The sequence below is a fragment of the Oncorhynchus masou genome, chromosome 9, assembly GCF_036934945.1.
Source record: "Oncorhynchus masou masou isolate Uvic2021 chromosome 9, UVic_Omas_1.1, whole genome shotgun sequence".
Taxonomy (NCBI): domain Eukaryota; kingdom Metazoa; phylum Chordata; class Actinopteri; order Salmoniformes; family Salmonidae; genus Oncorhynchus; species Oncorhynchus masou.
This window is the reverse complement of record NC_088220.1, coordinates 84988757-85009394: the sequence shown is the minus strand read 5'-3', so window position 1 is coordinate 85009394 and position 20638 is coordinate 84988757. Positions and strand designations below refer to the sequence as shown.

Sequence of the window (20638 nt, the reverse complement as noted above, 5' to 3'; positions counted from 1 at the left end):
GTGTCCAGCTCCTTATTTCCAGCTCCTTATTTCCAGCTCCTTATTTCCAGCTCCTTGTGTCCAGCTCCTTGTTTCCAGCTCCTTGTTTCCAGCTCCTTATTTCCAGCTCCTTATGTCCAGGTCCTTATGTCCAGCTCCTTGTTTCCAGCTCCTTATGTCCAGCTCCTTATGTCCAGCTCCTTATTTCGAGCTCCTTGTGTCCAGCTCCTTGTTTCCAGCTCCTTGTTTCCAGCTCCTTATGTCCAGCTCCTTATGTCCAGCTCCTTATGTCCAGCTCCTTATTTCGAGCTCCTTGTGTCCAGCTCCTTGTGTCCAGCTCCTTGTGTCCAGCTCCTTGTTTCCAGCTCCTTGTTTCCAGCTCCTTGTTTCCAGCTCCTTGTTTCCAGCTCCTTGTTTCCAGCTCCTTGTTTCCAGCTCCTTGTTTCCAGCTCCTTATGTCCAGCTCCTTATGTCCAGCTCCTTATTTCCAGCTCCTTGTTTCCAGCTCCTTGTTTCCAGCTCCTTGTTTCCAGCTCCTTGTTTCCAGCTCCTTGTTTCCAGCTCCTTGTTTCCAGCTCCTTATTTCCAGCTCCTTATGTCCAGCTCCTTGTTTCCAACTCCTTATGTCCAGCTCCTTGTTTCCAGCTCCTTGTTTCCAGCTCCTTATTTCCAGCTCCTATTTCCCCATCAGAGACAATGTAGCCTAAATGACGGTGCAGTGAAACACATCATTCACTGAGATGATGACTTTTCAATGCAATTCAATTTTGTTAATACTTTCACAGTGTTGCTGGAAAGCAAATGCTCTTAACAAACAACAATAAAATAAAAGCTTCAGTTTAGAAGATTGAGAAACATTCTTTTGGCTCGTCGTTGTTACTGTTATAATAGAGTTTTGGATTGATTTGAATTTATGCTGTGGTTAATTTTTTAATTAAAATAAATTCTAGATGCATGAAAAAAAACTGACACACCCTCCGGGTTTGATCCTTCACCACTTGGCCCATCTCAATGCATCATGATGTTCTGTGAATGTGTGCTGACCCCTTGACACATTCACACTCAGCCCTGCCAACAACACAACCGCCTGTTACAGAACCGTACCAATATACCCCCTCAGTGCCGCGAATAAATAAATGAATAAATAAATGTATAATCTTTATTCACAACGTGTCTGATCATAATTTTGCTCACAATAATAATCATTTTCCATCTACAGAAGGTTGGAAGGATGGACACCTGTGGTGTTGAGTTCAGTTCGTGTGTCGGTTGTGGCTGCGATGGTCTAGCAGTGCAGATCTATGATCAAAGCCATTGAATGGAGAGTGAGACGCAACCCACCAGGTATCCTCTCTATCATGTTAGAACTATGAATGGAGAGTGAGACGCAACCCACCAGGTATCCTCTCTATCATGTTAGAACTATGAATGGAGAGTGAGACGCAACCCACCAGGTATCCTCTCTATCATGTTAGAACTATGAATGGAGAGTGAGACGCAACCCACCAGGTATCCTCTCTATCATGTTAGAACTATGAATGGAGAGTGAAACGCAACCCACCAGGTATCCTCTCTATCATGTTAGAACTATGAATGGAGAGTGAGACGCAACCCACCAGGTATCCTCTATATCATGTTAGAATTATGAATGGAGAGTGAGACGCAACCCACCAGGTATCCTCTCTATCATGTTAGAACTATGAATGGAGAGTGAGACGCAACCCACCAGGTATCCTCTCTATCATGTTAGAACTATGAATGGAGAGTGAGACGCAACCCACCAGGTATCCTCTCTATCATGTTAGAACTATGAATGGAGAGTGAGACGCAACCCACCAGGTATCCTCTCTATCATGTTAGAACTATGAATGGAGAGTGAGACGCAACCCACCAGGTATCCTCTCTATCATGTTAGAACTATGAATGGAGAGTGAGACGCAACCCACCAGGTATCCTCTCTATCATGTTAGAACTATGAATGGAGAGTGAGACGCAACCCACCAGGTATCCTCTCTATCATGTTAGAACTATGAATGGAGAGTGAGACGCAACCCACCAGGTATCCTCTCTATCATGTTAGAACTATGAATGGAGAGTGAGACGCAACCCACCAGGTATCCTCTCTATCATGTTAGAACTATGAATGGAGAGTGAGACGCAACCCACCAGGTATCCTCTCTATCATGTTAGAACTATGAATGGAGAGTGAGACGCAACCCACCAGGTATCCTCTCTATCATGTTAGAACTATGAATGGAGAGTGAGACGCAACCCACCAGGTATCCTCTCTATCATGTTAGAACTATGAATGGAGAGTGAGACGCAACCCACCAGGTATCCTCTCTATCATGTTAGAACTATGAATGGAGAGTGAAACGCAACCCACCAGGTATCCTCTCTATCATGTTAGAACTATGAATGGAGAGTGAGACGCAACCCACCAGGTATCCTCTATATCATGTTAGAATTATGAATGGAGAGTGAGACGCAACCCACCAGGTATCCTCTCTATCATGTTAGAACTATGAATGGAGAGTGAGACGCAACCCACCAGGTATCCTCTCTATCATGTTAGAACTATGAATGGAGAGTGAGACGCAACCCACCAGGTATCCTCTCTATCATGTTAGAACTATGAATGGAGAGTGAGACGCAACCCACCAGGTATCCTCTCTATCATGTTAGAACTATGAATGGAGAGTGAGACGCAACCCACCAGGTATCCTCTCTATCATGTTAGAACTATGAATGGAGAGTGAGACGCAACCCACCAGGTATCCTCTCTATCATGTTAGAACTATGAATGGAGAGTGAGACGCAACCCACCAGGTATCCTCTCTATCATGTTAGAACTATGAATGGAGAGTGAGACGCAACCCACCAGGTATCCTCTCTATCATGTTAGAACTATGAATGGAGAGTGAGACGCAACCCACCAGGTATCCTCTCTATCATGTTAGAACTATGAATGGAGAGTGAGACGCAACCCACCAGGTATCCTCTCTATCATGTTAGAACTATGAATGGAGAGTGAGACGCAACCCACCAGGTATCCTCTCTATCATGTTAGAACTATGAATGGAGAGTGAGACGCAACCCACCAGGTATCCTCTCTATCATGTTAGAACTATGAATGGAGAGTGAAACGCAACCCACCAGGTATCCTCTCTATCATGTTAGAACTATGAATGGAGAGTGAGAAGCAACCCACCAGGTATCCTCTCTATCATGTTAGAACTATGAATGGAGAGTGAGACGCAACCCACCAGGTATCCTCTCTATCATGTTAGAACTATGAATGGAGAGTGAAACGCAACCCACCAGGTATCCTCTCTATCATGTTAGAACTATGAATGGAGAGTGAGACGCAACCCACCAGGTATCCTCTCTATCATGTTAGAACTATGAATGGAGAGTGAAACGCAACCCACCAGGTATCCTCTCTATCATGTTAGAACTATGAATGGAGAGTGAGACGCAACCCACCAGGTATCCTCTCTATCATGTTAGAACTATGAATGGAGAGTGAGACGCAACCCACCAGGTATCCTCTCTATCATGTTAGAACTATGAATGGAGAGTGAGACGCAACCCACCAGGTACCCTCTCTATCATGTTAGAATTATGGGCCCTGACGTGGACTTCATATCCTAACCCAGTGGGGGCTTTTCAAAACCTCTCCTCGGGGACACTCGATCGTTCCATGCATTTTAACTATTCCTGAGCTACTGTACCACACCTGATTCAACTTGTCAACTAATTATCACGACCTTGATTAGTAATCAGGTGAGCCAGTCCAGGGATACTAGTAATCAGGTGAGCCAGTCCAGGGATACTAGTAATCAGGTGAGCCAGTCCAGGGATACTAGTAATCAGGTGAGCCAGTCCAGGGATATGAGTAATCAGGTGAGCCAGTCCAGGGATATGAGTAATCAGGTGAGCCAGTCCAGGGATACTAGTAATCAGGTGAGCCAGTCCAGGGATATGAGTAATCAGGTGAGCCAGTCCAGGGATACTAGTAATCAGGTGAGCCAGTCCAGGGATACTAGTAATCAGGTGAGCCAGTCCAGGGATACTAGTAATCAGGTGAGCCAGTCCAGGGATACTAGTAATCAGGTGAGCCAGTCCAGGGATACTAGTAATCAGGTGAGCCAGTCCAGGGATACGAGTAATCAGGTGAGCCAGTCCAGGGATACTAGTAATCAGGTGAGCCAGTCCAGGGATACTAGTAATCAGGTGAGCCAGTCCAGGGATATGAGTAATCAGGTGAGCCAGTCCAGGGATACTAGTAATCAGGTGAGCCAGTCCAGGGATACTAGTAATCAGGTGAGCTAGTCCAGGGATACTAGTAATCAGGTGAGCCAGTCCAGGGATACTAGTAATCAGGTGAGCCAGTCCAGGGATACTAGTAATCAGGTGAGCCAGTCCAGGGATACAACAAAACTGTGAAACATCTGGGGGTCCCCGAGGAGAGATTTGAAAACCGTTGGCCTATCCCACACTGTCTGCTGTATATCACAAGTCTCCTTGGCCCTGAAGGTGGTCTCAGTGGACCTTCCACCATCTTCTTGGTCAACTCCTCTTCAAGGTCATAGTTCACCATCAGGTCATGGTTCACTCTGGTCACAACATCAACAATAAAAGAAAAAGGGGAAGGGAACTAACAGTTGTGTTTTCCTACTGTTAAGGAGCCTTTTGGTCCTAGACTTGACGCTCCCATACCGCTTGCTAAAAAAAGTCTGACTAGGGTGACTGGAGTCTTTGACAATTTTTCGGGCCTTCCTCTGACACACCTAGTATATACAGAATGGGGTCACTTAGAAATGTCCCTGTTTTTTAAAGAAAAATGTGTTTTGTCCATTAAAATAACATCAAATTGATCAGAAATACAGTGTAGACATTGTTATTGTTGTAAATGACTATTGTAGCTGCAAACTGGCTCTAACCAGAATATAAAGAGGAGAGGGAGGCCCCGGTGCACAACTGAGAAAGAGGACAAGTATATTAGACCGTTTACTTTGAGAAACAGACACCTCGCAAGTACTCAACTGGCAGCTTCATTAATGTTTTATCGTGCGATCGATAAACTTACACAAACGCTTGGATTGCTTTCGCTGTAAAACATAATTTCAAAATCTGTCACGACAGGTGGATTAACAAAAGGCTAAACTGTGTTTTCCTATATTGCACATGTGATTTCATGAATATAAATATTTATAGTAATATTTATTGTATGTAGCGCTATGCTATTCAGCGGTTGTTGATGACACTTATGCCGATATCGGAGTTGCAGCCATAACAAGTTAAACAACCTGCCCAAGCTTCTTTAAACAACCTGTCCATGCTTCTTTAAAACTTCTTATGGCTAGAATCCCGCTAACGGGATCGATATGACAACAGCCAGTGAAAGTGCAGGGCGCAACATAAATCTCATAATTAAAATTCCTCAAGCATACAAGTATTTTACACCATTTCAAAGATAAACTTGTTGGTAATCCCACCACAGTATCGGATTTCAAAAAGGTTTTACGACGAAAGCACACCAAACGATTATGTTAGGTCTGCACCTAGTCACAGAAAAACACAGCTATTTTTCCAGCCAAAGAGATGACTCACAAAAATCAGAAATAGAGAAAATTAATCACTATCCTTTGATGATCTTCATCAGATGACACTCATAGGACTTCATGTTACACAATACATGTATGTTTTGTTCAATAAAGTTCATATTTATACCTGAGTTTACATTGGCGCGTTACGTTCAGTAGTTCTAAAACATCTGGTGATATTACAGAGAGCCACATCAAATTACAGAAATACTCATAATAAACATGGATAAAAGATACAACTATTATGTATGAAATTATAGATACAGCGGTTGCATTAAGGAGAAGTGTGTCAGATTTCAAAAAAGCTTTACCGAAAAAGCACACCATGCAATAATCTGAGTACTGCGCTCAGACAACAAATCAAGCCATACAGATATCTGCCATGTTGTGGAGTCAACAGAAGGCAGAAATAACATAAATATTCACTTACCGTTGATGATCTTCATCAGAATGCAGTCCCAGGAATCCCAGTTCCACAATAAAATGTTTGATTTGTTCAAACATGCTTCATTTGTCGGGTGCTGAGGTGAGCTGTTCTGCTGGCTTCTCTGCGGGGGTGGCCACCTCTCTAGTGGGTTGTTCTCCGTCACACGCCATCCCCCTCAACCTCTCCTCCAGCAATCTGATCCTCTCCTCTAGTGCTCTGTTCTCCTGCTCCCGTTGAAGTTGTCTCACCACTGTCCAGAGTGTAGATATGTCTCTCTCCACCTCCAGCTCTCTGGGTCTGGTTAAGGGGGTGTTGTTGTGCTGGACTGTTGTCTGGGTCTGTGTTGACTGGAGTGTAATCACCTGCTGTTCCAGCTCCACATGCCTTACCACCATCTGGTTAATTTATCCTTAATTTCAATGAGAGGGTAGTACTCTGTGCTGTGAGGTTGACTCTCCGCTGGGGGTGGCTCGTCTGTGGGGTTGTATAATGAAGAGGTCTGGTCTGACCCGCTCGGGGTGGGGGTATCTTTCTCAAGGGAGAGCTTCTCCTGCTGGGCTAAATTTTTGCGAGGTGAAAGTCCAGCTGAAACTGTTTGGGGTTACCCTGTACCTTTACTGTTCCAGATTTATAGAGATGTATATTAGCTGACTCAGATTCCTCATTGTCAAGTATCCTGAGTTTCCACCCCGCGTTAATTTAACTTCTTGAGTGTAGGGGGCAGGATTTTCGTTTTTGGCTAAAAAAAAAACGTACCCATTTGAAACTGCCTATTTCTCAGGCCCAGAAACTAGAATATGTCAGATTAGGAAAGAAAACACACTTAAAGTTTCCAAAACTGTCAAAATATTGTCTGAGTATAACAGAACTGATATTGCAGGCGATAACATGAGGAAAATCAAACCAGGAAGTGCTGTTTTTCCTGAAAGCTCTCTGTTCCATTGGATGCCTTGCCTCCAATTAAAGGGATATCAACCAGATTCATTTTTCTATGGCTTCCACATGGGGTCAACAATCTTTAGACATAGTTTCAGGCTTTTATTTTGAAAAATGAGAGAGAAAGTTAACATCGCGTCAGTGGAGAGCTGGGTGTTCACAGAGTTTTGCTTGCGCAACAGAGTGGGGCAGCCATTGTCTCTCCCTCTCCTATTGAAAAAGCAACAGTCCCGGTTGATATACAGTGGGGCAAAAAAGACCAGGACGACTGAGCCGTGTAAAGGAAAGAATGAATGGGGCCATGTATCGTGAGAGCGAGTGAAACCTCCATCACCAAGGGAATTGAAGATGAACCGTGGCTGGGTCTTTCAGCATGACAATGATCCCAAACACACCGCCCGGGCAACGAAGGAGTGGCTTCATAAGAAACATTTCAAGGTCCTGGAGTGGCCTAGCCAGGCTCCAGATCTCAACCCCATAGAACATCTTTGGAGGGAGTTGAAAGTCTGTGTTGCCCAGCAACAGCCCCAAAACATCACTGCTCTAGAGGAGATCTGCATGGAGGAATGGGCCAAAATACCAGCAACAGTGTGTGAAAATCTTGTGAAGACTTACAGTAAACATTTGACCTCTGTCATTGCCAACAAAGGGTATATAACAAAGTATTGAGATAAACCTTTGTTATTGACCAAATACTTATTTTCCACCATAATTTGCAAATAAATTCATAAAATCCTACAATGTGATTTTCTGGATGTTTATCTTCTCATTTTGTCTGTCATAGTTGAAGTGTACCTATGATGAACATTACAGGCCTCTCATCTAAGTGGGAGAACTTGCACAATTGGTGGCTGACTAAATACTTTTTGGGGTTAACTAATTCAGAAAGGTGCCACATTGAAAGTCACCGAGCTCTTCAGTAGAGGCCATTCTACTGCCAATATTGGTCTACGGAGATAGAAATGGGAAGCAGACCATCAGGTCATTTTATTATGCACGTATTCAATTCTCTGTATTTCACATGAAAAACAAAAACACTACACATGACAGTCATGATATTTACAAGGATTTGTAAGGTGAATACTGAAGCAAAACAAAATAGTATCGCAGATTAGATGTCTATATTATGTGTGCAAGTCATCACGTCTGATCCCATGATAAAGAACACGGAGCTTCGTTTCCCCCAACAAGATTGTGTGTCAGCTGGGGAACCGATAGGGAGACCATTAGCTCTAAGCTACTACTTTCAATTGACTGCAGCTCTGTTCAACCTCAATAACAGCTACATGCTCAGACTACAAAAATACCTCAAGCCTGACATGCTGTAGAGGGGTTTCCTTAACCCCTTGTCCTTCCCCTTTTCCCTCGTGTTGGTCCTTCCATGTCACAGGGCAGGCAGTTTGAGACAGTGTGAGTGACAGCGAGACAGAAAGGTGGGAAGACAACAGGCTCAGTACACCTCACATGATCACTGAGCCTAACAGGCCTTTAGGGGATGAGAAGAACTCGAGAAGACAACAATGTTCCTCCCTAGTAATCTGGACTGGTCCTCGACAAACAATATATCCATACCCACTCAATTCTAAAAAGACAACACCAAACTACCATTCGTCCTCGTCTTTCTCCCTGTGACCGTAGGGACTCTGCTAATAGAACACTCAGGCTATTATAGTGAATTCAGCTGCAAGAGCAACATGAAATGTACAACACTTGGCTTCATCAAACGTCTTGTATCTGGCATCAGTTGTATCTGCCTCATTGGTTTCCTTGGCGATTAGAAAATCCAGGCTTTTGACTGGCATCTGGTATTGTTGTGGGGATGTAGTATCAGAGTACAAAAACCCTTAGTATGTGCCCTTTTGATTTAAACAGACAGTGCTTTAGTTTGTTTTAAAAAAAATAAGAAAAAAAGATGAGTAAAAACAAACAGACAAAATGTAAAGTACAGTAGCACATAACAGGTGCAGTGTTGCTATGGAAACAGGAATGAACATTGAAACACCATAACATTTTTTTCTGTTTTCTACAAGTTATGCTGCAGCCATCTGATTAAGTTTTCCGTCATCGTGCGTCCAATCAGGAAGTCGGTTGGCCACATGGTGAACATGAGGGCGCCGTGGAAACCTCCGGCGTAGTGTTCGTGAGTCACCTCGACTCCGGCGCGACGCAGGCGCGCGGCGTACATCACCCCGTCGTCCCTCAGCACGTCGTACTCACACGTCAGAACGTAGGCCTTGGGTAGCGAGCGTAGAACGGCATCCGGGACCAGCAGGGGCGAGGCCCGGGGGTCAACAATGGAGCGCGATGGCCCGTCCGACCCCGCCGACAACGCCACGACCGGAGCGCTGTAGTTGTACTTGCCCAGGTAGGACTCTGGCAGGAAGGCACTCCAGTTGACAAATTTGAGCAGAGCAGCGGACTCTGGGCTGTTGTGAGTGTTGGTCATCATGGCCCTGAAGAAGGTCTTGTCGCTGGTGAAGTACTCGCTCCAGAAGCGCACCATTAGGGTACGGGGCAGGATAGGCATGTTCTGGTTCTGCTGGTAGGACGGGGTATTGAGGTCCAGAGCCTGAAGCACAGGGTAGAGCAGCGCCTGGACCTTCAGCTGCAACTGCTGTTCTGGATCCTGCTGCAGCTGGAGACACACACAGGACCATTACAACTAGTGGTCTGTACTGTACTGCAGCCTTGGATGGTTCCTCCTAATCTCAGCTAATTATAGACGAAAACAGTGAATAGACAATACTGCTGTTTAAAAACACACACAGCTAACCTGCTGGGACACGGCCGCAGCCAGGTTTCCCCCGGCGCTGTCCCCAGATACAGCGATGCGTCCTGGGTCTACAGAGTACTGGGCCAGAACCCCCCTCTGGAGGAAGTGCTTCACCACCCGGTACACGTCCTCATAGGGGACGGGGAAATGGTGCTCGGGGGCCAGGCGGTACCTGGGAAGAAACAGGGGTTAGAGTTCATCGCAAATGGGAAACACGTGTGTGTACCAGCTGATGTACACTACCGGTCAAAAGTAGTGTAGAACACCTGCTCATTCAGGGGTTTATTTCTACATTGTAGAATAATAGTTGATGTCTTCAAACTACAAAATAACACAAATGGAATTATGTCGTCACCAAAATAAAATGTTAAATCAAAATATATTTTAGATTTGAGATTCTTCAAAGTAGCCACCCTTTGCTTTGATGACAGCTTTGCACACTCTTGGCATTCTCTCAACCAGCTTCATGAGGTAGTCACTTGGAATGCATCTAAATTAACAGGTGTGCCATGTTGAAAGGGAAATTGTGAATTTCTTTCCTTCTTAATGTGTTTGAGCCAATCAGTTGTGTTGTGACTAGGTAGGGTTGGTATACAGAAGATGGTCTTTTACCAAATAGTCCATATTATGGCAAGAACAACTCAAATACGCAGATAAATGATAGTCCATCATTACTTTAAGACAGGAAGGTCAGACAATTTGGAAAACTTCCAAGAACTTTGAAAGTTTCTTCAAGTGCAGTCGCATAAACCATCAAGCATTATGATGAAACTGGCTCTCATGAGGACCGCCACAGTAAAGGAAGACCCAGAGTTACCTGACTCTCATGAGGACCGCCACAGGAAAGAAAGACCCAGAGTCAACTCTAATAAACTGGCTCTCATGAGGACCACCACAGGAAAGGAAGACAAACTTTTCCTCAGAGGTAAGTCTATTACAGTTACCAGCCTCAGAAATTGCAGCCCAAATAAATGCTTCAGAGTTCAAGTAACAGATACATCAACTGTTCACAGAGGAGACTGTGTGAATCAGGCCTTCATTGTAAAATTGCTGCAAAGAAACCACTACTAAAAAGACACGTGCTTGGGACAAGAAACACGAGCAATGGACATTAGCACAACCTCCTCATCCTGTATAATCTATCTACTGTGTAGGACCAAAGGCTAGCTGATGCAAGAGCATTGCTTTTCATTAGATGGTGTGGAGATAAAAGACAAGTCATAATGATACTATATAATAAAGTCATAATTCAGCACATGAACACATGACGCAGTTTAGAGAATAAAACCTTTTAGCATTGGAATGTTGACAGGAATGTGGCTGGCAGACTGCACACACACACACTATCTCGCTCTCACCCTTAGTACTACTGTACACACCCACAGGAATTTAGCGGGAAGGAATCCAATTTTGTGATTAAGGGAATTCAAAGGAGAGCCAATTACTCTCTCAACCAGCTGCTTATTACTAGTACTGGTAACAAGACAGAGCGAGCCGAACGAGGGGGAGCCGAACGAGGGCTTTGAGAGGAGCGGGGCGAGGGGTGCGAGAGGAGCGGGGCGAGGGGTGCGAGAGGAGCGGGGCGAGGGGTGCGAGGGAGGGCGGGGCGAGGCGAGGGGTGCGAGAGAGCGGGGCGAGGGGTGCGAGAGGAGCGGGGCGAGGGGTGCGAGAGGAGCGGGGCGAGGGGTGCGAGAGGAGCGGGGCGGGTGCGAGAGGAGCGGGGCGAGTGCGAGAGGAGCGGGGCGAGGGGTGCGAGAGGAGCGGGGCGAGGGGTGCGAGAGGAGCGGGGCGAGGGTGCGAGAGGAGCGGGGCGAGGGGTGCGAGAGGAGCGGGGCGAGTGCGAGAGGAGCGGGGCGAGGGGTGCGAGAGGAGCGGGGCGAGGGGTGCGAGAGGAGCGGGGCGAGGGGTGCGAGAGGAGCGGGGCGAGGGGTGCGAGAGGAGCGGGGCGAGGGGTGCGAGAGGAGCGGGGAGGGGTGCGAGAGGAGCGGGGCGAGGGGTGCGAGGGGAGCGGGGCGAGGGGTGCGAGAGGAGCGGGGCGGAGCGGGGCGAGGGGTGCGAGGGGAGAGGAGCGGGGTGCGAGAGGAGGCGAGGGGAGCGGAGCGCGAGCCCGTAGAAGGGCGCGCGCGAGCGAAGCTGAGAGAGGAGAGCGAAACACAGCGGAGAGGGCATGAAAGAGAGAAGTAGAGAGATGGTGAAAGGTAGAGTGTGTTTATTTATGTCTTCCAAATCAAACGAGAGCTGCCTTTTCACAATTTTACCAAGTATAAACAAGCAGATGTTTATCTTGGGCCTATCTGAGCTTTCACAGCAGCCTGTAAGATAAGATGTATATCATAACACCGTCTGTATGTCAGATACACAGCAAAGATATACTCACTCGACAGACACGACCACAGAGTTAAGATCCATGACCATCTGCCTAGCCAGGAGGTCATATGGTCCCATTCCTGCACACAGAGGGGAGAGCAGAGAGCCATCAGAGACTGGATCCAATATCATATTATATCATCAACAGCTGCAACGCACTCAATAGTATGTTGAGCATCTCATTCTCAATACTCTCGTAGTCCTGGAAAGTAACAAGCGCACAGCAGATTCCAGGCACAGCATGACACTTGTCAAATGACTTCCTTTGGTTACCAGGTGGTCACCACGGTCTCTGTGCTGAACAGCTTTAAACGGAGCTATTTGTTCCTCAGGAGGAGACGTGGAGGGTGAACAGAGTGTAAATTAATTCTAGAGTAAACTGTAGAATACCATACACTAGAGGTCAAAATTCACTCAACTTATTGTGGGAAGCTTGTGGAAGGCTACCCGAAACATTCCACACAAGTTAAACAATTTAAAGGCAATGTTACCAAATACTAATTGAGTGTATGTAAAGTTCTGACCCACTGGGAATGTGATTAAAGAAATTAACGTTGAAATAAATCATTCTCTACTATTACTCTGACATTTTATTCTGACATTTCACATTCTTAAAATAAAGTGGTGATCCTAACTGACCTAAAACAGGGAATTTATACTAGGATTAAATGTCAGAAACTGTTAAATGTATTTGGCTAAGGTGTATGTAAACTTTAACTGTATATGAGTTTAACTGTATATGAAATACAAATGGTATAGAGAGAAATGGCCGACGCGTCATAATTCCTATAATAACTACAACCTAAAACTTCTTAACTGGGAATATTGAAGATCCAGTGTTCATATGTTATCATGTTCCGAGCAAGGAACTTAAACGTTAGCGTTCTTCTTTAAAAATGGCACATATTACACTTTTACTTCGTTCTCCAACACTTTGTTTTTGCATTATTTAAACCAAATTGAACGTTTCATTATTTATTCGAGACTAAATAGATTTTATTTATGTATTATATTAAGGTAAAATAGTGTTCATTGTGCATTCAGTATTGTTGTAATTGTCATTATTATAAATATAAAAAAATTAAATGCAGTAGATTAATCCGCATAGACTTTTTTTGGGGTCCTCCAATAATCCGTATCGGCGTTAAAATCATAATCCGCCGACCTCTACAAAACACTGTTGTACACTACACAACACTACACTGTTATACACTACACTGTTATACACCACACCACACTACACACTGTTGTACACCACACCACACAACACTGTTGTACACCACACTACACACTGTTGTACACCACACTACACACTGTTGTACACCACACTACACACTGTTGTACACCACACTACACACTGTTGTACACCACACTACACACTGTTGTACACCACACACTGTTGTACACTACACACTGTTGTACACCACACACTGTTGTACACCACACTACACACTGTTGTACACCACACTACACACTGTTGTACACCACACTACACACTGTTGTACACTACACTACACACTGTTGTACACTACACTACACACTGTTGTACACTACACTACACACTGTTGTACACTACACTACACACTGTTGTACACTACACACTGTTGTACACCACACTACACACTGTTGTACACTACACACTGTTGTACACCACACACTGTTGTACACCACACACTGTTGTACACCACACTACACACTGTTGTACACCACACTACACACTGTTGTACACCACACTACACACTGTTGTACACCACACTACACACTGTTGTATAGCTCAATCATGTCTAGTACTTACTATATAATGTTGTAGTATACAGTAGAATACTACAGTAATATCCGCAAAAACATCACAGTCCTTAAAAACACTACTTTTTTTGACTATAGTAAAAACTACAGTATTTCATTGGCATATACCCTGCCCATTCCCCTCCCCCATATCGCTGGGGCCTCTGGTTCTTTCTTGGCTCGATTCCCAGTGCCGACATTCAGCCCACTGAACCTCTACGACATTACATTATGCTGGCTGGATACCAAAATCCTTTTGCCATTCAATGCACCTTTCATTTCCTCCCTTGATCGACACAAATACACGTGTAAATCCGCTACTCACTGGCGCTGCCCAGGCACCATCCTCCTCCGTGCAGGTATATGACTGCTCTCCTCAGCTCAGTGTCGCCGCCCTGCAGTTTGGGCTGGTACACCACCACCTCCACCCCATCAAACAGCTCCTCTGTGACGTGCACACGTTGGTCTGACACGGGCACAACCCGCTCAGCGAACGTGATGAACATCATCACCTCCATGTAGTCCCTCAACCCCAGCAGCTCACTGAAGTCTGCCTGCAGAGAGAGATGAAGAGGCATGTTGGAGCAGAGCGGTAGAGAGAGAGGCAGGGATAGAAGGGAAGAGGGATGAAAAGCAGAGAGGAAGAGAGAGAGGCAGGGATAGAAGGGAAGAGGGATGAAAAGCAGAGAGGAAGAGAGAGAGGCAGGGATAGAAGGGAAGAGGGATGAAAAGCAGAGAGGAAGAGACCAGGAGGAAGAGACCAGGAGGAAGAGGCCAGGAGGAAGAGGCCAGGAGGAAGAGGCCAGGAGGAAGAGGCCAGGAGGAAGAGGCCAGGAGGAAGAGGCCAGGAGGAAGAGGCCAGGAGGAAGAGGCCAGGAGGAAGAGGCCAGGAGGAAGAGGCCAGGAGGAAGAGAATGAATAAAGGCATATAGAATGGATGTTGTGAGGGAGGACAAAAACATAGGGAGAGAGAAAGAGGGGGAGGAAGAGAAGGAAGGAGAGAAATATGGATAAATATAAATAAATCTTAGTTTCAAATCTGAGGTAATTAGACGTTCATTAACTGCAATTAAACAAGAGAGGAACAAGTTTGGGAGCAAAGGGCTTTCCCCTGATTCGTGTGAGCTTCAGAGGGGATCGACAGTCAAGGCCCCAGCTGTCCACCAGAGGCCCAAGCTGTCCACCAGAGGCCCAAGCTGTCCACCAAATGGGCCCAAGCTGTCCACCAGATGGGCCCAAGCTGTCCACCAGATGGGCCCAAGCTGTCCACCAGATGGGCCCAAGCTGTCCACCAGATGGGCCCAAGCTGTCCACCAGATGGGCCCAAGCTGTCCACCAGAGGGGATCTACAGTCCTGTTATGTAATGTCTATGCGTGCCATGCACCGGCTAAACATGTCAGTCAAGGCTCCTTCCTTGACTGAATACCAGGAGAAGTTCACCCCTTGGCCCTCAATCAAAATGTATTTGTTTCACTCAACTGGAACAGAGTGAATGATTGTCTGTTTAATAACCGATTTATACTGTATGTTAATTTGCAGAGTATATTTCAATTGATTCTTCTGGACAACACTTTTATCTGGACGCGGTTCAATGGAGATAGAGCATTTTTTTCTCCAAATAATAATAAGACATCTAGTCAGGGGGGAATTCAGTCTAATTTAAACATTTCTCTGTATAATTAATATATATATATATTATAATTTGAAATACATACGTTGAATAATGTCGAATTATATATTATCTATAATCGATAAACATATCTGGTGTCATGCTGGGATATAAACAGTCGTCTAATCTGGTTCCTCCGTTCATAAAGCATCGATTTTCTTTATTCGGGTCTATAATTAGAACAGGTGAGCAGGACTACAATAGCTGGATTACCGTCTAATATAATCTGGTGTGACTGTCATTCAGCATGTCTGCATGTACCCAACAACCTCAGCGGAATCCATTTACTACGCTACTAACTAGGCTGTGTACCGTGCCAAAGGACTGGCCAATAACAATTTCCTTCCAGTCAAACATCATAAAAACAGTACTGAGTTTTACGCATGACTCCCACGCACATCGGAGAAGCGTAACTTTAAGTATGATTCCCCCTTGATAGTAAAATCACAATATTAAATGCACAACAGAATAAACCAGCCTAATATTTTCTGAATCAAAAACGAATATAATAGGTCATTGTTAATCAACTCAAAGTATTTTTTACCAGGTGGCTGAGACTTCTGAAGAAGCAGTCGGTCAACATGAGTTTCCATCTCTCCTCTATCTCGTCTGGAATGGGCTGGTAAACATAATAAGAGGTGAACGCTCCTAAAGATAGGAGTAAAAATATACCTTTCAACCGCATTTTACGAGTCCCCAGCTATTGATGGAAGAAAGCAGAAAGAAACTGTGTCAGTTTTGCTTGTTAACAAGTCACTTCAATCCGAGCAGAGCGTAATAGTGGATTCATTCTGGAACTGAGCCAGCCAGATATGAAAACACGTGTTAAGAGTTATCTGATCTTTATAAGCGAGCATGACGTATGGAAGGCCAAGAGGTTCAAAACGTCCTACCCGGAACACGTCTTGTGATTATCATTTTTACACTTGCTTTTTTCAAGTATCAAATGTCATTTTCTGTACACGTGATTTTTTTTCACCCGTTCAGTGTGTGTTTACAGGTGATTTGAACACTTGTAATGGTCATTTTTACACTGGTTCATTCAATCTGTTCAATGTGTGTTTACAGGTGATTTGAACACTTGTTATGGTCATTTTTACACTCGTTCATTACACCTGTACAGCCTATTGGGTAAGGAATTGCGTTTTTGTAGTTGTTTTTGGATAATTGCTTAACATTTTATATTTGGTAGCTAACGTCGCATTTTGTGATTTTTTTTAAGCATTTATGTATTGAAAAAAAAGAAAAGTATTCATAATTCATAGAGGTATTTTTTAACATTTTAATTAGCTATCCATAATTTTTCAAGCTAAATATCAAGGATATTTAAAAAAAGAAAAAAAAGTTATGACACTATACATCCACTAGAGGGGATAGTTTTGCGAAAAGTACCAACTTTTCCAAACGCCCATTTGTTTGATAAATAAATTAAATCAATAATAGTCACTATACGTTCCAAACCACAAAGGCTGAATTCAAATGTTTTCTAAAAGGGAATATATAAACTGTTATTGAGGCAGGGGTGGAAGGACCAGGGTTCACAGCATTTCAGATAAATAAGCTTCTTCACTGCACCTGTACATAACCCACCTGTGAACAGCCCATCGATCTACCTCATCCCCATACAGTGTTTATTCATTTATCTTGCTCCTTTGCACCCCAGTATCTGTACTTGCCCATTAATTTTCTGCACATCTACCATTACAGTGTTAAATTGCTATATTGTAATTACTTCCACTGTATTATTGAATGTATGTTTGTTTTTACTCCGTGTGTAACTCTGTGTTGTTGTGTGTCAAATTTCTACGCTTTATCTTGGCCAGGTTGCAGTTGCAAATGAGAATGTGTTCTCAATGAGGCCACCTGGTTAAATAAAGGTGACATTCTCGTGCGTGTGGAAAATGTCTGGGATCTTTTATTTCAGCTCTTGAAACATGTGTCCAACACTTTACAGGTTGCATTTATATTTTTGTTCAGTGTATATATATATATATATATATATATATGTCCATGTGAAAATGTGATGTAATCTGAGACGGCACCACTCAAGTTGGTTACCATAGTTTCAAAAATAGCTCATTAATTCTCCCTTCCTCCTCCAACGTATTCCATATTGCTCACTTCCTCACCAGACAGTCGCAACAAAACTATTAAAAAACATGCTATTTTCATTCATCAACCACATTTTTAAAAAGGTAGTAGACATTTACAGTAGACATTTCCCCAATCATAGTCTGTTTCAGCATGTAAAAAAGTAACAGTACAAAACATTTTAACAAAGATAAAATAAGTGAGTTTTGACTGAATAGATACATAATAAATGTTCCAAAACAATACATTACACTATAGACCTGCTAATTTACTCACTTCCAGCATTTAAAAAAACCTCAGAATAAACTAAAAGAATGTATTTATTTCTGATGTAACAGTTGTTCATGAAGTAAACATTGTATGGCGAAGATGTGGGAGAAAGAAGCTGTGTTCCTGTTTTCTGCCTCCTCCATTCGTGGTGCTCGTTCAACGTGGCATTTGGAGATTCCTGTGAACATCCAACAGTCAGACACACATCATTCTGAACAGCAACATCTTCCTAATAAGAATTTAGGCCAGTTCACAATTCAACAGAATTCAGGTCTTGTTCGTGTTGATGATCGGTACAACATAAGACAGATACTGTATCAAGCCATGGTGTATATATATATATATATATATATATATATACATATCAGACCGTATATCACAGGTATGGGTCAATATTATTGTTTACTGTTGTAATTACGTTTGTAAACTGTTTTTAATAGCAATAAGGCTCCTCAGGGGATTGTGGTATATGGCCAATATAGCAGGACTAAGGGCTGAGTCCAGGCACTCCGCATTGCATCGTGACTACGAACAGCCCTTAGCTGTGGTATATGGCCAATATAGCAGGACTAAGGGCTGAGTCCAGGCACTCTGCGTTGCATCGTGACTACGAACAGCCCTTAGCTCATAGCAGGGCTGGGCTATAGGCACTCTGCGTTGCATCGCCAATATAGCCAGGGACTAAGGGCTGTGTCCAGGCACTCTGCGTTGCATTGTGACTACAAACAGCCCTTAGCTGTGGTATATGGCCAATATAGCAGGGCTAAGGGCTGTGTCCAGGCACTCCGCATTGCATCGTGACTACGAACAGCCCTCAGCTGTGGTATATTGTCCATATACCACAAACCAGAGGCGCCTTATTGCTTAAATATAACACAGATAGATTATGAGCATGTGAGGTTTCAAATAATAATAATGTTACTACTACTAGCTCGCTCCCGCCCTGCTTGTCCTGAACATGTTTATCTGATATAGCTAGCTGTTATTGTTCTAGCTTGCTCATCCATAGCAGGCTTTTCTCCTCCCCGCTGATCTTCAGGTGCTTGACTACCTGATCATCAACTTGTGGCTGTAACATGGACATTGCAATAGAACAACAACTAGATACACTTAGAAAAAAAAGGGTTCTTCAGCTGTCCCCATAGTATAACCCTTTTTGGATCCAGGTGGAACCATTTTGGGTTTCATTCCAGGTCGCAATTGTAAATGAGAACTTGTTCTCAACTTGTCTACCTGGTTAAATAAAGCTGAAATAAAAATGAAAAATAAAAATGTAGAACCATCTGTGGAAAGGGTTCTACATGGAACCCAAAATGATTCTACTTGGAACCAAAAGGGTTCTATTTGGAACCAACAAGAGTTCTTCAAAAAGGGACAGCTTATCTTTCTAAATCTAGATAGACATTGTCTTCTAAGAATAATCTTTTTCAGGAAAAGCAGCTAAAAGCCAAAAAAAATGTCTAGATAGTTCTATACATTGTCTTCTAAGATGTTGTGGCTGTAATGTTGCAAAAGAAGAACAATAATTTAAACTAACAACTTTATCAAATAGACATTTTCAGGAAAAGCAGCTCATTTAGCAAGCCAATAAAATACTTATTGCATTGGTTCAACTTTGAAATATAACTACTCAAGATAGAGATCTTACCTCTTCATCTCTGTAGCAGTTTGCTCTCACCTCATCTGGGCACTGCACCAGACATATTTTATTCCACATTCTCTACCCTAGATTCTACAGGGAGCTAGCCTGTTCTCTTAAAACATTAGCCAATAGCTAAGTTAGCCAATTTGAGCAAATCAATCTCAGCTTGCTAACTAGCAAAGCCAACCAATTACACAACAAATATACACAAAGTAAACAATGATTTTCTAACTAACGTTAGTTTCAACCAAATGACAAGTACAAATAACTATTGCTCTGTTCCACAACGTAACAACCATTAGTTACAAGCTAGAGTCTAGACAGAAGACTATGGTTAGCTAGCTAACCAGCCATGCTATTTCAATGAAAATAAGCTCATTTAGCAATCCTGCGTCAGCTTTGTAGTTGTAATGCAATGTGGAAAAAGTTGTTTTAAATTTCTTCATCCATTTATCTCACAAACGCCTTGCTGTAGCATTTGCATTTGGTTAATGTAATTGACTAATTTTAACACTTTGATCCATATTAAGAAACATCTCCTCCCTTCCTGAATAAGCGCCTCATCTCGAAAAGGCCGGAAGTCAAAGTCAGAGTTCCGGATATTGAGGTGGGAGGGGCGACAGCGTGGTCAGTTCAGACGCAGTAAATGTGTCCCTTACTACGCATGCGTTCAGAACGGCGGCACAGTTTCATGGGTCTTAAATAAAGTCCCAACAGTCAAAACTTCTAATCGCTTGGTGTACATTTTTACACGTGATTTTTCAGCGTGTCTTTTCTACCATGAACAGGTGAATAAAGTGCCTGTCTTTCTTCATTTCACACGTTTTGAAATTAATTATTTGTTTACACTTTTTTTCACCTGTTGTGTTTGCATAAAATGCAAATGACTTCTGTGAAGTTTTTAAAGTAGGAAAATGGTATAGTTGATTTTCTCTGTCCAAAAGCCATAAAGCTTTTCGTAAAGACTAATATATTTAGAAAAACAAATGTTTATATAGAAGCCCACTGATTTGATTCTTCAAGTAAACTTAAGATGGGAAAAACATCGAAAGAGGAGTTCCTTCTCTAACATTACCAATCAGTATTATT

General features: G+C 43.5%; 1 protein-coding gene across 1 annotated transcript; it reads right to left on the bottom strand.

The window, feature by feature from the left end:
* Positions 1-7914: 7914 nt before the first annotated feature.
* Positions 7915-20132, bottom strand: LOC135546702 (arylacetamide deacetylase-like). Its single transcript, XM_064975327.1, has 6 exons — positions 19556-20132; positions 16091-18085; positions 14202-14430; positions 12102-12171; positions 9725-9896; positions 7915-9586 (listed from the first exon to the last, which is right to left on the bottom strand). The coding sequence occupies exons 2-6, from the start codon at positions 16229-16231 to the stop codon at positions 8975-8977; spliced, it is 1224 nt and encodes a 407-aa protein (XP_064831399.1). The 5' UTR covers positions 16232-18085; positions 19556-20132; the 3' UTR covers positions 7915-8974.
* Positions 20133-20638: the final 506 nt, after the last annotated feature.